The following is a 19,104-nucleotide window of genomic DNA, read 5'->3' as shown; positions in this document are numbered from 1 at the left end:
TTGTAGTTTCGACAAAATGTGTTATCATAAGCAGAGGCTCAACCATTGTTCAGAGCCTTCTTGAAAGTTTTCAAATTCCGCTTAGATTCACAAAGTTTTGAAGATGTTTGGAATCTATACACATAGGAAGTTGACCTGACATAAATACCGTCACATGTTAATTTAGGTTATATTTAGAAGGTATTTCTATAATTAATTTTATTTCTGTGTATGTAATCACCTTCATAAATATTTATAGCAAATATCATGCACGGTTAGAATATTTTCATTTTTTTGTATTTTACAATTTTATCGAAATATCCTATTGCATATAATTCTCTAAAAGTTATTCTGTCGCAAATGGAATCACCTAGTAACAATAAAATATTGTCACCACGCTACAAAGCATATGTAAAATCTAGAATATATTCTTTACATTTATAATAAAATCAGGTATTGAGTTAAAAACTCTTCTTTAAAATTCCGAATCAATTACACAAGTGGAGAGTAACTAAGACCACGTTTTCCAGTCATATATCGAGATCCAATGTGATATTTGTCAATTGAGTACCACAAACACAACACCAAACAAAGATTGATACTCATGATGAAGAAGGCAAGCATGAAAACATTTGGCCATTCTGCAGGGAACACGTATCCATCCTGAAAAGTAAAAAAGTAAGGCATTTAATAAGCTTCTCCTTCATTTTTATAAATTAGTTAAGCTTTTCTTCATCTTGACTACTATATTTTAATGTTGATTTGTTGAATAGTGTGTTGGAGTTTAAGGTCCTAAAGAATTGACATGCAATTCTTTACAACGTCTAAGCATGGCATAGAATTTGGATGAGGCGATCGACAGCTAAGGTCATTTGCGCCATTGTTGTGTTTGAAATGTCTTCCACACAACGTTCAAGCAGGGATCTGGAAGTGTCTGAAAATTCTATACCACCGCCGGGTTTTGACCCCGAGCCCACGGAGTAGGAAACCAATACTCTAGCCACCCACGCCAGCCCGATGTTCTGACGTCGGGTTCGTGTGGTAATGTTTATATTTACGCCCTTAAGGTTTTTTTTCTATTAATTTCATTGTTTAGATCCAATTCATATAAAAAACCTGATGAAGGTTAACCGAAATTAGGACAACAATTTTCATTTAGATTTTTCAAGATCTTTACTTGAACAGACTAATCAACTTTATATCAATTATTAATTTTTTTGGAAGGATAATACTTGATACGTTAACATTTCATCCATTTTTTCAATGGAGTGATAATTTTTTAACCATGTTTATCAGTCGCCGGAATGGCTCCCCACGTATGATGAGTGAAAACGAGGCTCACGTGAAAATATACCCTCTTATACCCTCTGTATAAGATAACATACATTGCATCGTTTAAGGCTCTCATTGTTAGATGATTCAGTCAGTGGTCGATGAAAATGAAAGAAACAGACTTATTGTATCCAGGTGCATCTATCCATTCCCAGACAAGACACTGACGACACAACGACTGATGGTGGACAAACAAGTTTTTCAGCATTCATTTAGCAGCTTAAGGAGTCAAAAAATGGAGTTTAAGGGAATTGAGCAATAAATCTTCAATTTCGGACATGTTTATTGAATATGCTCATGACATTAATATTAATCTGTACGAATTGGAAGCTAATTCATTCAAAGATCGTGAGTTTTAAGTTTGGGCTGAAATCATAGAGGCATAGCTGCATGAAGCTTTTAGCATTTTATGCATGTCTTTTTAGGACAATCAAACCTTCGTATTTGTGATCCTGCCAAAATGCATAACTAAGTAGTAATATTTTTATAAGCAAAGATGGCGCGCCGCGACTGAGGTACACGTTTCGAGAAAAAGAAAAAATAATTTATGTGAAATAATGATAATGTGGGAGAAATGGACACTGAGACAAGTAAGTGAATCAAAAATGAAGGAAAAAAATAAAGTAAAAAATTCATTAGAGCGACTATTTACGGAATGATAGCATGGATGAGAAACAGTAAGTTCAATACCCGTATTATATGCTTTAATTGCTCTAAGTAATGGGAATATTTAGAGAAATATGAGGATGAATCACTTATTAAGTCGTAAACCTGAATTGAGGAAAAAATAATCTGAGTATCTTTCTGAAATTGATTTTACTATTCACCTTGTTCATTCAGGCATTTATTCCACTTCTTTGCAAGTCCTTGGAAGCCAGAGGAAATCCTTTGGTTGCTGTCGCAGCCAACGTATAATCTCATAGATGACGGCATCATCTGTACCAAAATGACGGCCACCCAAATGACATTATAGGCGCCCAAGCAGATTAAAATCACTTAATTAATTCAGGAGTGTACGTTGGATGGATCTGCTAGCAAAAGATGGACGCGTAAACTCAAACGGCATAAGGCACACACACGTTTTCTACTAATTTATTGATTCACCCTCGCAGAGTTGATATTAGACAAAACTCTACAAATACTTTAACTCCCGTCCGTCGATTTCAAAAAGCATATACATTTTAGAGATGCTCTTATATTCTGCTACAAGTGTAGTGAGGAGAGCGAGGGAAAAATTATTTTCTTCATTTTTTTTAAGAGGTGGACATTTGGAGTTTCAACTGAAAATATTCGCAATTTTCGTCAGATGGAATGTTTTTCAAATTAATTTTGTGGGTGACTTTTTGGAAGTTTTTGTGTGCCCATTTTTTTCTATAAAAATTTACTTTTCTGATAATCCAACTGAATCGAGGAACTAATTTGGGGGAATCCAAAGTAAATACATTCAGCAGCTGCATTATTATTTAAGAAATGAACTGAATAATATATGTTTTCGAGGTAAAGCTAAGATATTTATTTTAAATAACTTGTGTCTACAAGATATATGAGAATTCTTGGATTGAGAAATTGAAAACGTCAGCCTCAAAATAAATACACCAGCTATATCATTTTCATTGTTTTTGAAAATTTTCTTATTTTATGGGATGATATACAGAATATATTCTCAGAAATTAGTAGCCAATAGATTAGTACGCTCTTTTACATTGAGCCGTTGAATTAACCAAACTAAAAAAATGGAGTATTCAAAGAGACTTAAAATTGATCTTACATATATTATGCAGACTGTCCCACAGGTTATGTGTCATTTTTGACATATAATTTTATTAGCTTTGCATCGAATAATATTAATGAAAATTAGCATTCTTATTGGAAAAGGTCAAATATTTTGTTGAGTGTAAGAAAAATTTTAAAATTTTGCCCTTTTGACCTCACAATGTAGGTCCAATCGAAAAATTTTAATTTGCCTTATGGGGTTTCAATATTTAAAAAATCGAGGAAGAAAAAAGTCTGAATTTTATTGTTGACCAGGATGTTAATTTTAAGGTTTTCTGACACGAGAAAACCGAAAATAACACTTTTATTAGGTAAACTAAACAGTTGACACAGTAATAATAATAATAATAATACGTCTTTATTGGGCGACATTGGGACTAGAAAGTCCCATCTTCCATCTAACCCCTAAGGAAGGTCAGTAAGGTCATAGTCAAGATCGTATGGGTGACAAAAATAATAGCATGCCAACATAGGTGTCGATCCATGGGTTTTAAAGGGTGCCCAAGTCAATGGTATTGCCCTAATACCCGTATTATCCACCAATTGACCTCCAAGGTTAATGCGGAGGTCAAAGGTCATAGAGGTAAACGTCGGGCCATCGTGACAACCAATGTGTCGAACCATAGGTTTTTAAAGGTGCCAATGTCGGTTTTGCAGTTCATAGATCCGTATTGTTGATTTTTTGACCTCCGAAGGTCATGAGGGAGTCAAAGAATTAAACGTCACTATGACAACCAACGTGTGCAGCCATAGCTTTTAAAGGGTGCCCTAGTCAGTTTTGCAGTTCATGGATCTGCTTTGTTGATTTTTTGACCTCCAAAGGTACTAATGGGGATAAAAAGGTCATTGAGTTAACCGTCGGTTAACTCAATGACCTCTGTTTCATACAAAGCTTTGAAATATTATGATGTTCGCAGTAAATCTAAGGAGTTCTTTCGATGTTTAAAGGATTGGTAAGAATTTGTCGAATTCAAAATTAATATAAATACAATATGACTGTCTTCATTATTTTTCATGGCCAGTTAAACTAAAGAATTTTATCATAAGAAATATTATATAAAACAATTCGTAAAGGTTTTTGACGCAAAGAGATAAAATTTCAAATAAAAAATACAGTATTTAAATTGATTAAACGAGGTTTTTAGTCCTATTATTGCTGGAAAAACACAAGATCGTATCAAGAAAAGGAAATTTACCATGATTTTGAGAATTTATGACGTAAACAGTTGAAAATTGAACTTAAAATTTAGCGAATATAATATTATTTTAACGGTGAGAACAAATATTTCTTTTTCACATGGTTTAGTAAAGGAATTTTTATAAGAAGTAAGAGGACCCGAAACAAAAAAAAATTGACGAGAGAAGTTGAAACGGCATTTTAAAGGTCACTTAATGGCGAGTCTAAATATATCCTACGTTCTATTTCTAATTCGTGAATTTATTTCTAGAGAGCAGAGTGCAGACGACAACAATTCACTTTTGATATGACAAATTTAAATATTTTAACTTAAAAATGCAACGGATAAGCTATACTAACGGTGAAATACTGCTGTCCTTCATGATAAGTATTAGTAATTCACTCTGAGGAATTAGTGGCAAAAGGATTAATAAGAATATGTGACGGGAGAAGATTGAAAAGATAAAATTATAAATATTCAGATGCCTTAAACATGATTATAAGGTTTTTTTGAATTTTTTAAATATATTTTTTGTTTTAACGAATTCATTCTGGAATAGAAGATCCCAAACCTTAAAGTCCTTAGGTATGAGTGGCTTACCACGGCACAATTTACAGCCGAAGGTAGATTCGGTGTTCATAATGCTACGAAACCAAAAGCAACCAAAACTATACAATGGAACGCGTTCGGTTATTAAATAATGTAATAACCGAACTTAATTAGCTTCATGAATTTAATTTACAAAAAGTGTTAATAAATGTGATTCACGCGACTATACCCAATGGAATATTCAAAGATGAGGAAGTTCTCATTCCGAGGACTCCCATGATCCCAACCGATATGCCCTTAAGTTAGAACGAATTCAATTTCCCAGTCGTGTTGCACTCGCGATGGCGAATATCAAATAAATAGGTGAGTGTTTGTGGTCTGAATCTAGAAACGCCATGTTTATATCAGAGTAAAATTTATGTTCCATGTTCAAGTGTTTGCAAACCATCCAATATATTTGTTCTTCCGGCTGGTTACAAAACAAAAACTGTTGTATATCAGTAGGTACTTGACTCAAGTGAATAAAGCCGAAATTTCCAAACCTACTTATTTACAGCGCTCCGCAAGTCATGACTTATCAATGCTGCTTCATGAGGCTATTTTCCTGAGACATTGAGCGTCAGTCAAGCATCGGGCTATCGTTGCGTAAACTTGCCCCTAGAGCGAGGCAAGACTTGGAACTAAAAATATTTTTTGCGGTTAAAATCGCAAATAGCCCACAAAATGAATGCATAAAATTTTGACTTTATTAACTGCTTTATAAAACCACAATGTCAAAAATTTCCAATGCTGAGACATAAAATTTAGAAAATTCATAGAAATAAATCCGCATATGTAAATTGATTAAAGAAAATACATTTCTATGTCCGTCCTATGTAAATTGATTAAAGAAAATACATTTCTATCAAGTCATTGCAATGCCTTTTTTGTGGCATCATTGAATTTTTTTCTTAGTTTTTATAATAACTCAAAAATTATTACAATCACAACAGCCTCTCTTCATTTATAAATAGTGTAACTAATCTGTTCATTGATAAGTAGACGGTACGACATTCGCAGGGTTAGATAGTACAATATATTCACGATAACTATCTCAAAATGAAGTCATTCTCTTCCTCGAGTATATTGGGAGTATTTGAGCTCAGAATCAACAAAAATCGGATTATTGTGGTAACTAGAGGGTGTGCCAGAGTGTTTGCTTCCCACTCCGTGGACTATGGCTCCGAACCCGGCGGTGGCAGAGCATTTTCAGGTTCTGCTGATCCCTACTAGTGTTTGTTGGAGGACAAGTGAAGCTCGGCACTCCGTCCATCGTATGAGACGCTAAGCCGTAGTCCCATTTGCGTCTTTCGTTAAGAGCAGGCTAATGCCAACGCCAGGTTTCTCTCCACCCTTCTTCCACCTACCATTTCCTCATGCCGCACGTGAACACAACCGTCGATCTTCAAGTAGCGAACCATGTTTAACACGAGAGACTTTTTAGCTTACTTCACAACTTTTTCACCACTTGAGTCTTTAGTCGTAATTATTCAAATGCTTGCGTCAATTTTATTACTAAGCCTTAGATCGCTAATTTTGCTGGATGAATTTTAAAGCCCCACTTGGAGCATTGGGAAACGACGGACTCACGTTTGAAAGATATTAAATACTCTTTTGTGTAATTTTACCTATATTACCGAGAAGTGTGGCGGTACATATTCAGCGTCCTGTAGTATGACAAAGCTCTTTGACCGGATCACGATATCTCATAAATGATTAGACACAAGTCAAAAGAAACAAAATTATAATTCGTAAGGGAATGGCTTACTTGTTTCCCATCAAGGTAGTATTTTCAGTTCCCAAAGAATCAAATTTTGACTACTGAGTACTTAGGGTCTATGCTATATAGAGTAACCAAATTACATAAATGTGCCCTTAATTTAGGTCATTTGAGGCTGAGAAAACATAAAATTTCCAAATTCTGAGATGTAAGAGTTTTTGAACGCCTGCTCCTAGGAGTAGCTTAACATGTCGTGAAAACTATGATCTTGCCACTGAATAGGTCTTACGCTGCTCATAGAAGTCGGCTACATGCAATAAAAGTATAGTAAATGCCCTGAAGGGTACTTCTTATGAGAGATTTCAACGCCCCAATAAATTGAAATGATTTCGTAGTTTGGGCCTCTCATGCGATAAATCAAAATGACAATTCAGGAAAAGCGATGTAAACATTTGGGACTCAAGAAATCAATTAGAACGCAAAAAAATCGGGAATTAATAAATGATAAACTTGAGACGGCACCAAAGAATACAATCCAATAGTAGAAAGCTTATTAATAACGAATATCACTTTGTTACTTCCACTGAATTCACAGTTTCTATTTTAGCTAAATAAGATTTTGTGGAAGTAAGAAAGTGTTTTTCATTTCTAATATGGAGCCCTTCCACCACGTAAAAGCTTCAACTTTCGATGAAATTTAAGTAGAAAGCTTAATTCAAAAGAAGGAGAAATATATATTTGCGAAAAACATTCCTACCGAAGTACGCGTGGGACGCATCACCTAGTCTAAAAGTGTGACATCCCCAACTCCTTTTGCTTTGCATTAGTCCTCCAAACTCAGATAAAAAAATAAAATGGTAGAAAAATGTATGCAAATCCGCCACTTCTGACATAAGTTCAGACTTCGGCAATATCAAAATTTGTCCGATTAATTTTAGCTAAACAGAATGAAAATCAAATTCTGTTATGATATATTGATGAAGTCTCTGGCGCAGGCAAGAGGTTTTTATTCCTGATGTTTCGTTTTCGGTATGAGTTAATGGACATTCCAAGGAAGGAGAGGGAAAACATCTAGGAGTTGAAGAAATGGGAAGCCCGTACCTTAGCGCGCTCTTCGGAGGGCGGAAATTAATCTGAGAAATTAGAACTTGTTTCAACTTTTTCACTAAATTTTCCATAGCGTGGTAAAAAAAATCCAAATACCCGACTCAATGTTACATTCATAATGATCATCTATTTTTGAATTTGATTTCTTAGAACTTTCATCAAAAAGTAATTCTACCTGTGGCCAATGCTTTAAACGATTAATTTTCCTTATAAATAAATAATTGAGACGGTTATGTTTTATGCATCGTACACAGTTCTGACGAGGTAGCATACTCACTAAAGGGCCCTAGAGAAGATCTTACCTCGACATTGTTCACTAAAGTGTCCATTCTCTGTTAAAAAATCAAATTACTCAACAATTAGCTCATAATTACCGAGAATAATGGACAAATTTGAAATCACTGTTACAATACTAATGATAATGTTTTTTTAATTTAGTATTTTTAAATTGCTTTCATCAAAAAGAATCATTTATACAGTGGCCACTTCTTTCTCCGAATAATTTTCAAAATGATATATAAATATATATAATTAAGTTGGGCTATTATGTGTATCGCACACAGTTATAGCGAGCTGGAGTGCTCCATTTAGGGCTCTGTAGTTAACCTTACCTGGACGTATTCCACCTCCTCGCAGATGCACTCCTCGTACCAATAATCTTCCTCTCCAGCCACATTTTCTTCAGGTTTGATTATCATGTCTGAAGCTGCCCCGGTCTGCTCGGAATCCCAATACTCCAAAATAAGCTGGAATAAAAACAAAAAAGTCATCTCAGTATCGATTTGGTAATTCAAATAAAAAATAACTCTATAATTACCTACGCAGTGAAGCGATGGATAGGGTTTGACAGGTGGAATTCGAATCCTGAAATCCCAATTGCGGGTCAGGCCTGTGGCACCACCACTATGGGTAAGATCACTAAATAACAGTGTGAAACTAAAGTGAGTTGAAATCGAATAGGGTGTTTTTCTAATATTTTTTATTTGCCTTTATCGAAAGATTATTACTCTTGGAGTACGTATTTCACGCTTTCTGACTTTTAAACGACGATATTTCTTATTCGCGACTAAATGGAAAGTGAATATTCTTAAGCGCGGAAAAACGTGACGGCTAAGTATGAATGCTGGGAAAAGCCCGTGTGACCCCATTTTGGTTCCCGCTGTCGCCGTGTGAAGTGACCTTGGGGCGATGGTATATGCACTGTTGCGATTAAGGCTGCTAGCAGGTAGCAAAGTACCCTGTTAGCACGTAGAGCTTGGCTTAAATAAGGATTGTTATTAATACCTTATCAAACGAAGGTAACCTTCACCCCTTAGGCAGTTTTAATAGGTGATTATTAATAAATTTTTCCCTTTGCTCTGTGCTTCATGCATGTATTGGTAATCTCAGACCATGTAAAACTCCTATCTATTCGTATAGAAACTAGGTCCCTGTGACGTCACATGGAGTAGCATCGCATGGGCGCTAATCTGGCCTTTTACAAAAGCGGTAAAAATTGACTATTGCCCTTTGTCAAAACTGGTATTTCTTAAACCAAATAATTTGTATATTATAAATACACTAATGGCGGGTAACGAATCGCAATGAATGCCTTTTGTTTCCTTTGATGAAGGAAACTACCCTAGTCTGGCCAACTCGAAGGAAATTTACCATGGGAAACTTCAGTCCCATTGCATACTAATGCAATTTTACAGCTGGTGGATTAATTTATTGCACATTACTTACGACGTGAATTAAACACTTGAAAAGATAGGAAATATTCCAGTCGGCCATTTCATCGGTAGCCCTTTGAATGCTGTCATGTCGGACAACATAGTTACACTACCACGACTATGTGAATGGCGCACAGAATTAAAAAGAGTACTTTTTATTCTCCTACAATTCATGGCAATATTTAAAATAGCTGATCCATGACTGCATAAATTATATTTTTCGGCAGCTTTTTATCTGATGAAATAGAAATGTTTTCCTTCATACTTAACCAATGCCAGAGGAATTCCATATCATGAGACAGTAGATACAAACAATAAATGGAAGAACTACTTTTCATATGGGTAAACAAAGATCTTTTAATGACCTTTGAATAATAATAAATTATATATAATCAATTTATACCCAATCAATAACAATTGTGAAATAGGTATTCTTGGGATGAAAGTAGGCATTCAATCGCGTACCAACTGCAGCCGTAAAGAGGGTTCACTCATTCTATAGTTTAGACATGCATAAACAGTTTTTGTGGTCCTTTCTCAATCGAATCACATAGTGCTGTTGATCTTACCATGCACTTTCGGCCATTATATCAGCAAGGGGCGTAACTATGGGAGGGATGTGGGAAAAGATCCCCCCAAAGCCTTAGAGAATTTTATAGTCCTAAGTATACTAATGCTTTCGATATTGTGAAGATTTATCGCGGAATTACGAGTGAAACCAACATTTTAAGTGCCAAAATGTTGTAAAATGTTTTTCCAAGCACGTAATTTTTCAAATATTTTCCTCGGACCGGTCGTCTGGGGGGGGGGAAGGAGCAAGGGGTTGCCCTCCCATCCCCCACTTCCCCCGCCAAAACACATTCCTAGTTACGTTGTGCCTATATTCCACACTGAAATCGGGTATAATGGCTCTAATTTCGTCCATCATGTCAACAGCAGTCCATTTCGACTTCCAGTTACAGTCGTCGTAGTGGCCACGTGGGCCACTTTCTTCTTATAATTTACACCGGCATTTTTCATTTTTCATTAGGCTTAGGGTGGTATCTATCCCCTCCATAGTTACGGCACTGATGTTTTCTTATAGCTAAAATCGCAAGTCAATAATTCAATTTATTAGATGGAAGATAAAGTCAACTTGCGATGGCAACACCTTCCTTATTCAGCCTTTTTATCAATTTCGTAGATAGTTTTCCCGGTTTTCCTCCGCGTCGATTCATCTTCGATAACACAGACGCCTTGCTGCCTCGCCGGCGAAACTTTCTTCACGCAGATTACAACCCTGAAGCGTACCTGCGCCTACAGCACCACCCCGCTCTATCAACTTTCTATGAAAGGTTCGGTCACAAATGACTGGAAGTTGACTCCCAAATTTCATGAGTTGGCGACGTCTTTAGAGTTCCGAGATATCAACTCGTTCAATGAGAACCACTCATAATGGGAAAAGAAAAGTTCACAACAACGAATCACGCGAGACCGATGTGAGGGAGAAAGGAGTAGCTGATAGCGGAGGCCAAGAGCGCGCGACGTCCCAAACTTGCTTGCAAAAGGGTTATGGCCGTCGATTTCTCGCCGCGAATACCTAGAGAGGTAGGCAATGAATCGAAAATGGAGAAATGGGGATCATCTTGTACTTCAAATTCTATCGCTATAGACAAAGAGAAAAATATTGAACGGGATCATACGTTTAATGGACGCTCCCTTACTTTCTGCGGAAAACATTGCGCCCCTCACACAGTTTATGCAGTATTTATCCAAATCGATTTTTCCATCACTACTGCTATGCCAACGTAATCAAGGAAATGAATTATTTTTCAAGAATGTATTAACAACCGTTCCCGCGATAACTATGGCAGAGCAGGGCCTAACTATGGCCATAAAAACGTAAGAAGTGCTATACAAATACCGCTTGCGCAATCCAATTCCCTATTTAGACTCCCTCGAGCCTCATTCATATAACTTTTATGATTTCCTAGGAATTTTTTCACCGATTCTGAACGCGGTTTATGGAATTGCTTATGTGTTGAAATTCTTTTCATGGTTCTCAGCACGAGATAACGGAGAGTACTTTTTAAACATTAACTACATATTCTTCCTTAGCTAGAGATGACGCATCATTCCCGCACGACCAGTCTTTTCCGATGACGTTTTTTTGTGTTAAATTTTTGCTGGATTCTTGATACTTCTAGAATGTGCTGGGTGTTTCGGAGGGAATCTGCAATACTTCAGTAGGTGGTAGTAGAGACAAATTTCAGCATTTTTTGTCAGTAAACATGGGATCTCAACTTCATTGTCACTGAGACCTATGGCCACGGAAATATTTTTAGGATACACCTTGCGATTACCATAACAAAGGTTTTTCTTGAGTAACTAGCCTTTTCGAAATTTTATTTAATATTCTGAGTTTTTAAGGATATAATATAATTAATATAGATCGAAAATGTGCGATTATAAACTTCCGATATAATTAACCTTTGAGCTTGATTATTCGAGAGATTTGAGCGAGTATCAATTATTCGATTGCGCAATCTCACCCATGTTTAGATTAATTGATTAAGAAAAATGTAATAGCACATTTTTGTTCAACCTTAGCTACTTAATGTACTTAAAAATCCAGAAAATTAAATAAAATGTCGATAAGGCTGGATATCAGTGAAAAACCGTTTTCATGGTTGCTGCGAAGCATGTACATCCAAAAAATATTTCTATTGCAATGGATCAGAAAATGTGAAGTTCCGACCCTATTGTAATGGACCAAAAAAGCTAAAAATAATCTCCCCGACGACATTCTGAAATATTGTAGATTCCTCCTCACACGCCCTTGTAGAATACTCCCGATTCAACATTTTATTGAAACACAAAGATAAAATTTTTAAATTAGTAGGTACCCTCTAAATTTTAAATTGTTATACTTAACATTCAGGGAAATGTTGATTTTTGTTAAGTCTATCTACTCGGAAAATTTCAAGGCATAGGACGAGATTTTAAACGACTAATACGATAAAAAATATAAAAAGATACGACCGGTTGATTACGAGTGATGAGACTTATTAAGAAAGGAGTTGTTTCTTCTCATAAGAGAATTTGAAAGAAAATTTGTTCATCAAATAAACGCACATCCTAATAATACTAAGTATTGCATACCCGACTATTCTTACGACAAGACTTTATTTATTAAAACTACCAGAATTAAATCAAATCCCACACAAAATGTTTATAATGCAATTGCTACAATGAATCTTTGAGATTAATTAAACGAGAGCTTTAAGCGGGTATCAACAATTCAAATGCGCAATATCAACCATTTTGAGATTGATTGTTACAGACAATTACTATCGCACAATTTCGTCCATCCTTAATTATTAAATATCCTTAAAAACCCATTGTATTAAATAAAATGTGGAGAAGGCTGCATACCAAAGAAAAACAGTTTTCATGTAAAAGCAAAGAATATCAAAAAAATGTTTGCGTTGCCATGGTTCAGTATCTAAGGAATGGCGATCCGGTGTTAATGGATTAAAAAATTGCCACAAATTGTCCCTCCTACCACATCCAGAAGTATTGCAGATTACTCCTGATACTATCTGAACAGAATATACTCGATTCAACATTGGATTGTAACACGAAGTGAAAATTTTACTTCAGTACTGTCTGTAATGCAAATTTTTTACACTTGAGATACAGAGAAATATTGTCACTTGTTTACTTTACACAATAGGAAATTTTCAAGGCGATAGCGAGAATTTAAACGGTAAAAACAATAAAAAACACAAAATACGACCGTTCAAGCAAGAGTGATGCGACATCTTAAGAGAATGTGTGTTTTCTTCTAGCAAGGAAATATGAAATAAAATTTGATTTGCACATCAAAACACAACCTATAAGGCATAATAACCGTTAAAAATTCTCGCTATTGCTTTAAAAATTTCCTATTGCGTAAAGTAAAAAAGTGACAGCATTTCTCTGTATCTGATGTGCAAAAAATTTACATAAAAGACAGTACTGAAGTAAATTTTTCAACTTCGTGTTAACCTCAATGTTGAATAGAGTATATTCTGTACAAATGGTTTCAGACTGCAAAGGCGACTCTGCTTACGACAAGGCTTTGTTCATCGTAACCACCAGAACAGAAAGAAATCCCATACAAAATTATCATAATACTACTAGAATTCAAATCAGAGGCGGATACACATGGGGGGTGCAGGGGGTATGCGTTCCCCCTTGTGGGGCCGCCCGTATTGCCAAAAATTGCAGAACCACAATTTTAACATTTTTATATCATAATATTGAATTGTCTTGTATTTAAACAATCACTTTAATTAACCCTTCCTAAACTTTGCATGTGATTTGATTTTTTATTACGATAAAAGTAAAGGTAATTCAAGGTATTTTTTGTGCCACCCATTGATTTTTTTCTGTATCCGCTACTGATTAATATCAAATACAAAATTACAGAAAGGGCCACTTACCACATCATACTCTTCGTCCTCCATGTCTTGTGATTGGTCGTCTCCATTTTCAAAGGTATCGTCATCGTCCACGGTGGCTTCCAAATCCATGTAGATCATTTGGACTGTGTCAAGCGAGTACTCTTGTTCGTCGAGACTGGCTTGAGGGATATTGTACTGAAAGGCTCCTACTCCCCAGCGACTTGCGGCATGTCGGATGCGGTGGCCCTCCACAGACCCCTGTGGAGGCACCGTCCTACCAGCGGCACAAGCCAGAAGGGCAAGGACAAGGACTAAAATACGCATTTTGAGAAGACCGATTCACTAAAAGGGTATCTGCTGGAGTATCACTCGTCTATCAAAACACGATGCACAAAGACTTCGCGCCGCAAGAGATACAAGGCAAGGGTAGAGTTATCGGAGAGAGAGACCAAGGCGTCCGTCTGCAGTTGTTGTCCGAAGAAGACTACTTCAGCCAAACTGTGCCTCTCCAATGATGTCTCGTACTCTCGCACTGCACCCCACCGACATCACGTGACACCCCCCCCCCCCCTACTTCTTTCCGTTTTCCGCCCGACCAGCGTCCTGCTCCCCTTCTTTTCTACTGCCGCGACGCATCCACTGCCTTCTTACGGCGCAAAAATGAAGCTAAAGTGATGATATAAAAATACACGCATTGAAATTTCCACTTTTTTTAACTTAAAATATTCTTATAAATTCAAATTAAAATTATCTAAGAAAAACAACTTGGTTTTGAATAGAGGAAAAATATTTTTATTTTTAGTTTTAAAAACTCCTTAAGCCGTATTGTTTCGAAAATTTTTTTCTGTGATTAGGATGGGCATGCTCAAATAATACCTCTGGCGGAACATTGCTGTCCATTCTTTTGTAGATGAAGACGAATGGAAAAGAAAAAATCTATACGTTTATATGCTCTTTTTATTGACGCCAGAAAATACTTTTCTCGCCTTTTATGCCAATAAATTTTTAAAAATTACAATCTAAATGTGTATAAATTGGAGTAACCATGGTCTACAAGAGGACTGGTATAACTTAAACATTTTTTGTGTGAAAATACTAATGCCACAGCGAAATTTGACTCCAATTCTCGAAGTTTGAAATGGTTTCAAAGGTATGAAAGAAAATTCGTTACAGGAAAACTGCTTCGCACCCAGTGGCATAGCCGGAGGGGATCCGTGGTGTCCGGGCCCCCCGAATTATGAAAACACAATTAATATCTTTTATAAAAGAGAACGAAATATATTTTTTTATATCATGAATTACTTAACAAAACATTTTTTTACAAATAAAGCTTTTCGATTATTATAGGTGTTTAAATTAATTAAAAACCTTTATTAAATTCAAAGGGTATATCGTAGGTGTGGTAGTCTCAATGATTTTTTCAATGAATAATATCTCAGTGGTAGTTCGTCGAGGACGCTGAATATGTCTCGTACACTTTTCAATCAAATATACTCTAAGTTTTGAAGGAGTGGGAGAAGGGATATGGGTGTCTTCAAATTTTTTAATTGGAAATAGCTTACTCGGGGTTTTTCGAGGGTCCTGAAGCCATTTCCGCACCAGTATCCACCAAATTATGTCCTTTGTGGTTGGAATTACAATCGGTATGAGTTTGAGCGTTAGTGACACGACTAAATACGTACAAGATAGCATGAAACGGGTGTTAGGGGGGCACAGCTCATGGAAAAAACAGCAAAGAATGGCCAAAATCTCACATTTTACTTTTTTCGAGGTGTTGCACTACCTAAATATACTTTTTTTATTACATTAGCCGAAAGGTATTTAAATATTCATTCGAAACACGTTTTCTTGTGGCTCTCTCAAAAATGTTATATGAAAACCAGCGTTTGAAATATTCAAATTGACGCAATTTCTCCTTATGTCATTGAAAAGTTGTTAAAAAAATTAGGCATCTGCTCGATTAAGAAAGTCCTCCAATGTCGCAATCTGCATTGAAAAGTATGCTTTCTACTCCGAGATATTTAAAAAACAGTGGAAATCGAAATTTCGTGCTAGCCGGCCCTAGTGGGCCTCTAGTGAGCTGGAAGTGTCGGGAGGTTAGTCCTATTTGATCCCAAATCGCATGCCTCAAGTCCGGGAAAAATTCCGGAGGGGGGCTTTTCACCCTCTTATTCGGCTATGGCCTTTGGTTTTTGCTTAACGGTGGCAGATATTTCAATATGCACCAAATATTCGTCCTACGAAGGCAGTAACACTGCAATATCTATAGGGAATGACCATAAAATATAAAATTTATCGAATGTTGAACCTCCCCTAAATTACATTTGAGCGTAGGTCAGGGGTTCACCTAGAAGTCTCAAAATTTTCAGGACTTATTTCTACCAGTCCCAAAACTTTTTTCATTGGGCCAGATGGATTCGAGAAAAATTGATTTTTCCTATTCGCACTACTCTACTTTCAGGTATCTATCTCACCCCTTTACAAGTCCTTGAAAGCCAGCAGCAATGATTTGGTTGCTGTCGCAGCCAACGTATAACCTCATAGATTACGGCATCATCAGTACAAAACGAAGGCCACCTATAAGAAGTTGTCTTGTCTACAATGTTTTAAGAGCCCAAACAGATCAAAACCACTGGGGACAAATTCAGGACTTTACGCTGGATGGATGTGCTAACGAAAGATGGGCGCGTAATTTCAAACGGTATGAGGCACACACACGTTTGCGACATATTAATTGAATCACCATCGTAGAATTGACATTAGATAAAACCATACCAAATTTTCAACTCCCGCCTAGCGATTTAAAAAAATTAATTTTAGATGCGCTTTTACGCTTGTAATGAAGAGAGCGTGGGATTGTTTATTTTTTCAGTTTTTAAAGAGGTGGTTTTTTTTTGTTTTACTGAAAATGTCTACAATGTTTGCAGCATGGAATATTTTTAAAAATTAATTTCATTGGTGACTTCCTGGATTTCTTTGGTGTGCCGACTCTTTTTCTGGAAAAATGGACTTTACTGAAAATCAAACGAAATGGGGGAACTAATTTCAAACCAAAAATTTTCAGCAGCTCCATTATTATATTTAAATGAACAGAATAATATTATTTTTCGAGATAAAAACAAGGTATTTATTTTTAGTAACTTATGTCTACAAAATACATGAGAATTCATAACTTGAGCAATTGAAGATAACAACGCAAAATAAATAGGCGAATTAAATTATTTTAATCGATTTATGAACATTTTGCATGGGATTGTATCTCATAAAATATTCTCAGAAAGCAGTAACCAATAGATAAATACGATTTTTTTTAATTGACCCGTTGAAATACACCACATTAAAAAATGGAGTATTCAAACTCGCTTAAAAGTTGGCGTAAATATTTTACGGATAGACCTGGTAATAAAAACGAATATATTCGACGCTGGTTGTACATATTTTTAGGGATTATAATTTTTAAAGTTCTGATAGGAGAATTTGAAAAATTAAACTAATAATACATAGCAGTTATAAAAGAAAATTCATGGTTCTTTCAGGTCTTTCAAGTTTATCCTTGAAATGCTAAGGAATTAATACAAAAAAAAGTTATCAAAAGATAAATAATAATCATTACCCCGGCCGGAGGAAACGTTTGATTAATAAAATACACTAGGTCTTTCAATTATTTTGACAGTGGATCCAGTTTTTATAACTTCATTGGTTAAAGTAATAAATTCATACCAATAAAGTAGTGTCCACAGTGTGTAGTAACATTTTTTTTGTGAGAAATAGAGAAGTAAATAAAATTATAGTTAAATGACTGAATGATGCAAGTTAAGGTGAAATATGTTTTACACCAAGGATGAAATTCGCCATGGAAAAATTTTGATCCCGGTTAAAACGAATAGTTTTTCGTAATGACTTACAATTGGTTTATATTACTTTTTACCCGTGCGATTCACTGCTTGCAAAGTCACTTGTTTCATAAAAAGCTTAGCAATTATTCTTATTTTCGCATGTAAATGGTGTTAAGAGTATTGATTAGAATTTGTTGAAAATGAAAATAAAAATAAATAAAATCCTACTTGCTTCATTTTTTTAAATGACCAGTTGACCTAAGGAATTTTATCGTAAGAACTCTTATGTAAACATATAGTATGGGGGTCATGGTGTTAACCGTGGGTTTATAAAGCTGTACTAACCAATTGAAAATTTCTAATTCAAAATATAAGATACCCCACTCTGATTTACTGCAGTTGGTAATAATGAATAAAACAAATTAATAATTTTTTGGAGCCACCGAAAATTAATATGTGATAAATTAAAACAATTCCCATGTGTGTAACAAATGTGTATTTTTGGATGTACAGTTAATGACCCTTTTTTAGGACACCAGTACTTGAATCGCAGTGATTAAATAACGGTTTTTGGGGAACTAAGTTTCGCAAATAAAAAAAGAATGTGAAATTTGTTTTTTGAATAATTGTAGCTGCTGTATTAAATTTCATATTTTTCAGGTTGGTAAAATGAATAAAATTATGAAAATAAATCAGTATGGGGTACGTTTTAGTTTATGACAGTTTAATTTTCACTAACTAGAAAACATTTTGATTTTGCTCTTTTCACTTCAACTTTATTTTTCACATTCATCTGGTCAGCAGCATTAAAAATGGCTAGTACGCAATAATAGTTCGAATTGCATTATATTCATAGAGGAATTAATTTTCGGTGATTTGAAGAGAATTTGTAATTTCTTCTACGATTAAGTTTATGCACTATGAATTTGCTTCTTTAGACACACATAAATACTGGGATTATAAAAAAGGCTTAAAAATTAATGACACAAACATGCGTTGGTGAGTATGCTTTACGTTTTAGATACTTGAAGCATCCAGGGTGTATGACATGTACATTTTTTGCAATAGTTTATATTTTTAAAGGGAATTAACTATCGGTAATTTGAAAAGAATTTCAAATTTTCCTGGAATACCTATTTGCACTATAAACTCACATTTTTTAAGTCAGCAATATAAAAATCAATCGCTCACAAATATGTTGTGAGATTTTTTTTACGTTTCCGATTCTTGAAATATCCAAATTTGGAAGATGTTATGAAATATTTTAAGAAGCACGATTAATTCGCATTCTCCAGTTCAAAAGATTCAAAGCCGCTAAGACGAAATAACGATTTTTCAAATATTTTAATTTTAGGCATAATTTTTGGCGATGAAAGACCATGTGAATTTTTTTTGATCGATGCTAATTAAATGAATAAGGTCAAAATTCACGGGTGGTATAATGGAATAACT

The 19,104-nt window shown here is 35.3% G+C and overlaps 1 protein-coding gene across 1 annotated transcript; it reads right to left on the bottom strand.

Annotated features, from left to right (window-relative positions):
* Positions 1-247: 247 nt before the first annotated feature.
* On the bottom strand, positions 248-14,303 carry LOC124171422. The gene is made up of 3 exons (XM_046550597.1): positions 13,856-14,303; positions 8,289-8,423; positions 248-642 (listed from the first exon to the last, which is right to left on the bottom strand). The coding sequence occupies exons 1-3, from the start codon at positions 14,138-14,140 to the stop codon at positions 472-474; spliced, it is 591 nt and encodes a 196-aa protein (XP_046406553.1). The 5' UTR covers positions 14,141-14,303; the 3' UTR covers positions 248-471.
* Between the last annotated feature and the right edge of the window lie 4,801 nt (positions 14,304-19,104).

Source organism: Ischnura elegans, chromosome X (assembly GCF_921293095.1).
Source record: "Ischnura elegans chromosome X, ioIscEleg1.1, whole genome shotgun sequence".
NCBI classification, from domain to species: Eukaryota; Metazoa; Arthropoda; class Insecta; order Odonata; family Coenagrionidae; genus Ischnura; species Ischnura elegans.
Note: the sequence above shows the minus strand (reverse complement) of the source record. Positions and strands in the feature narration are given on the sequence as shown.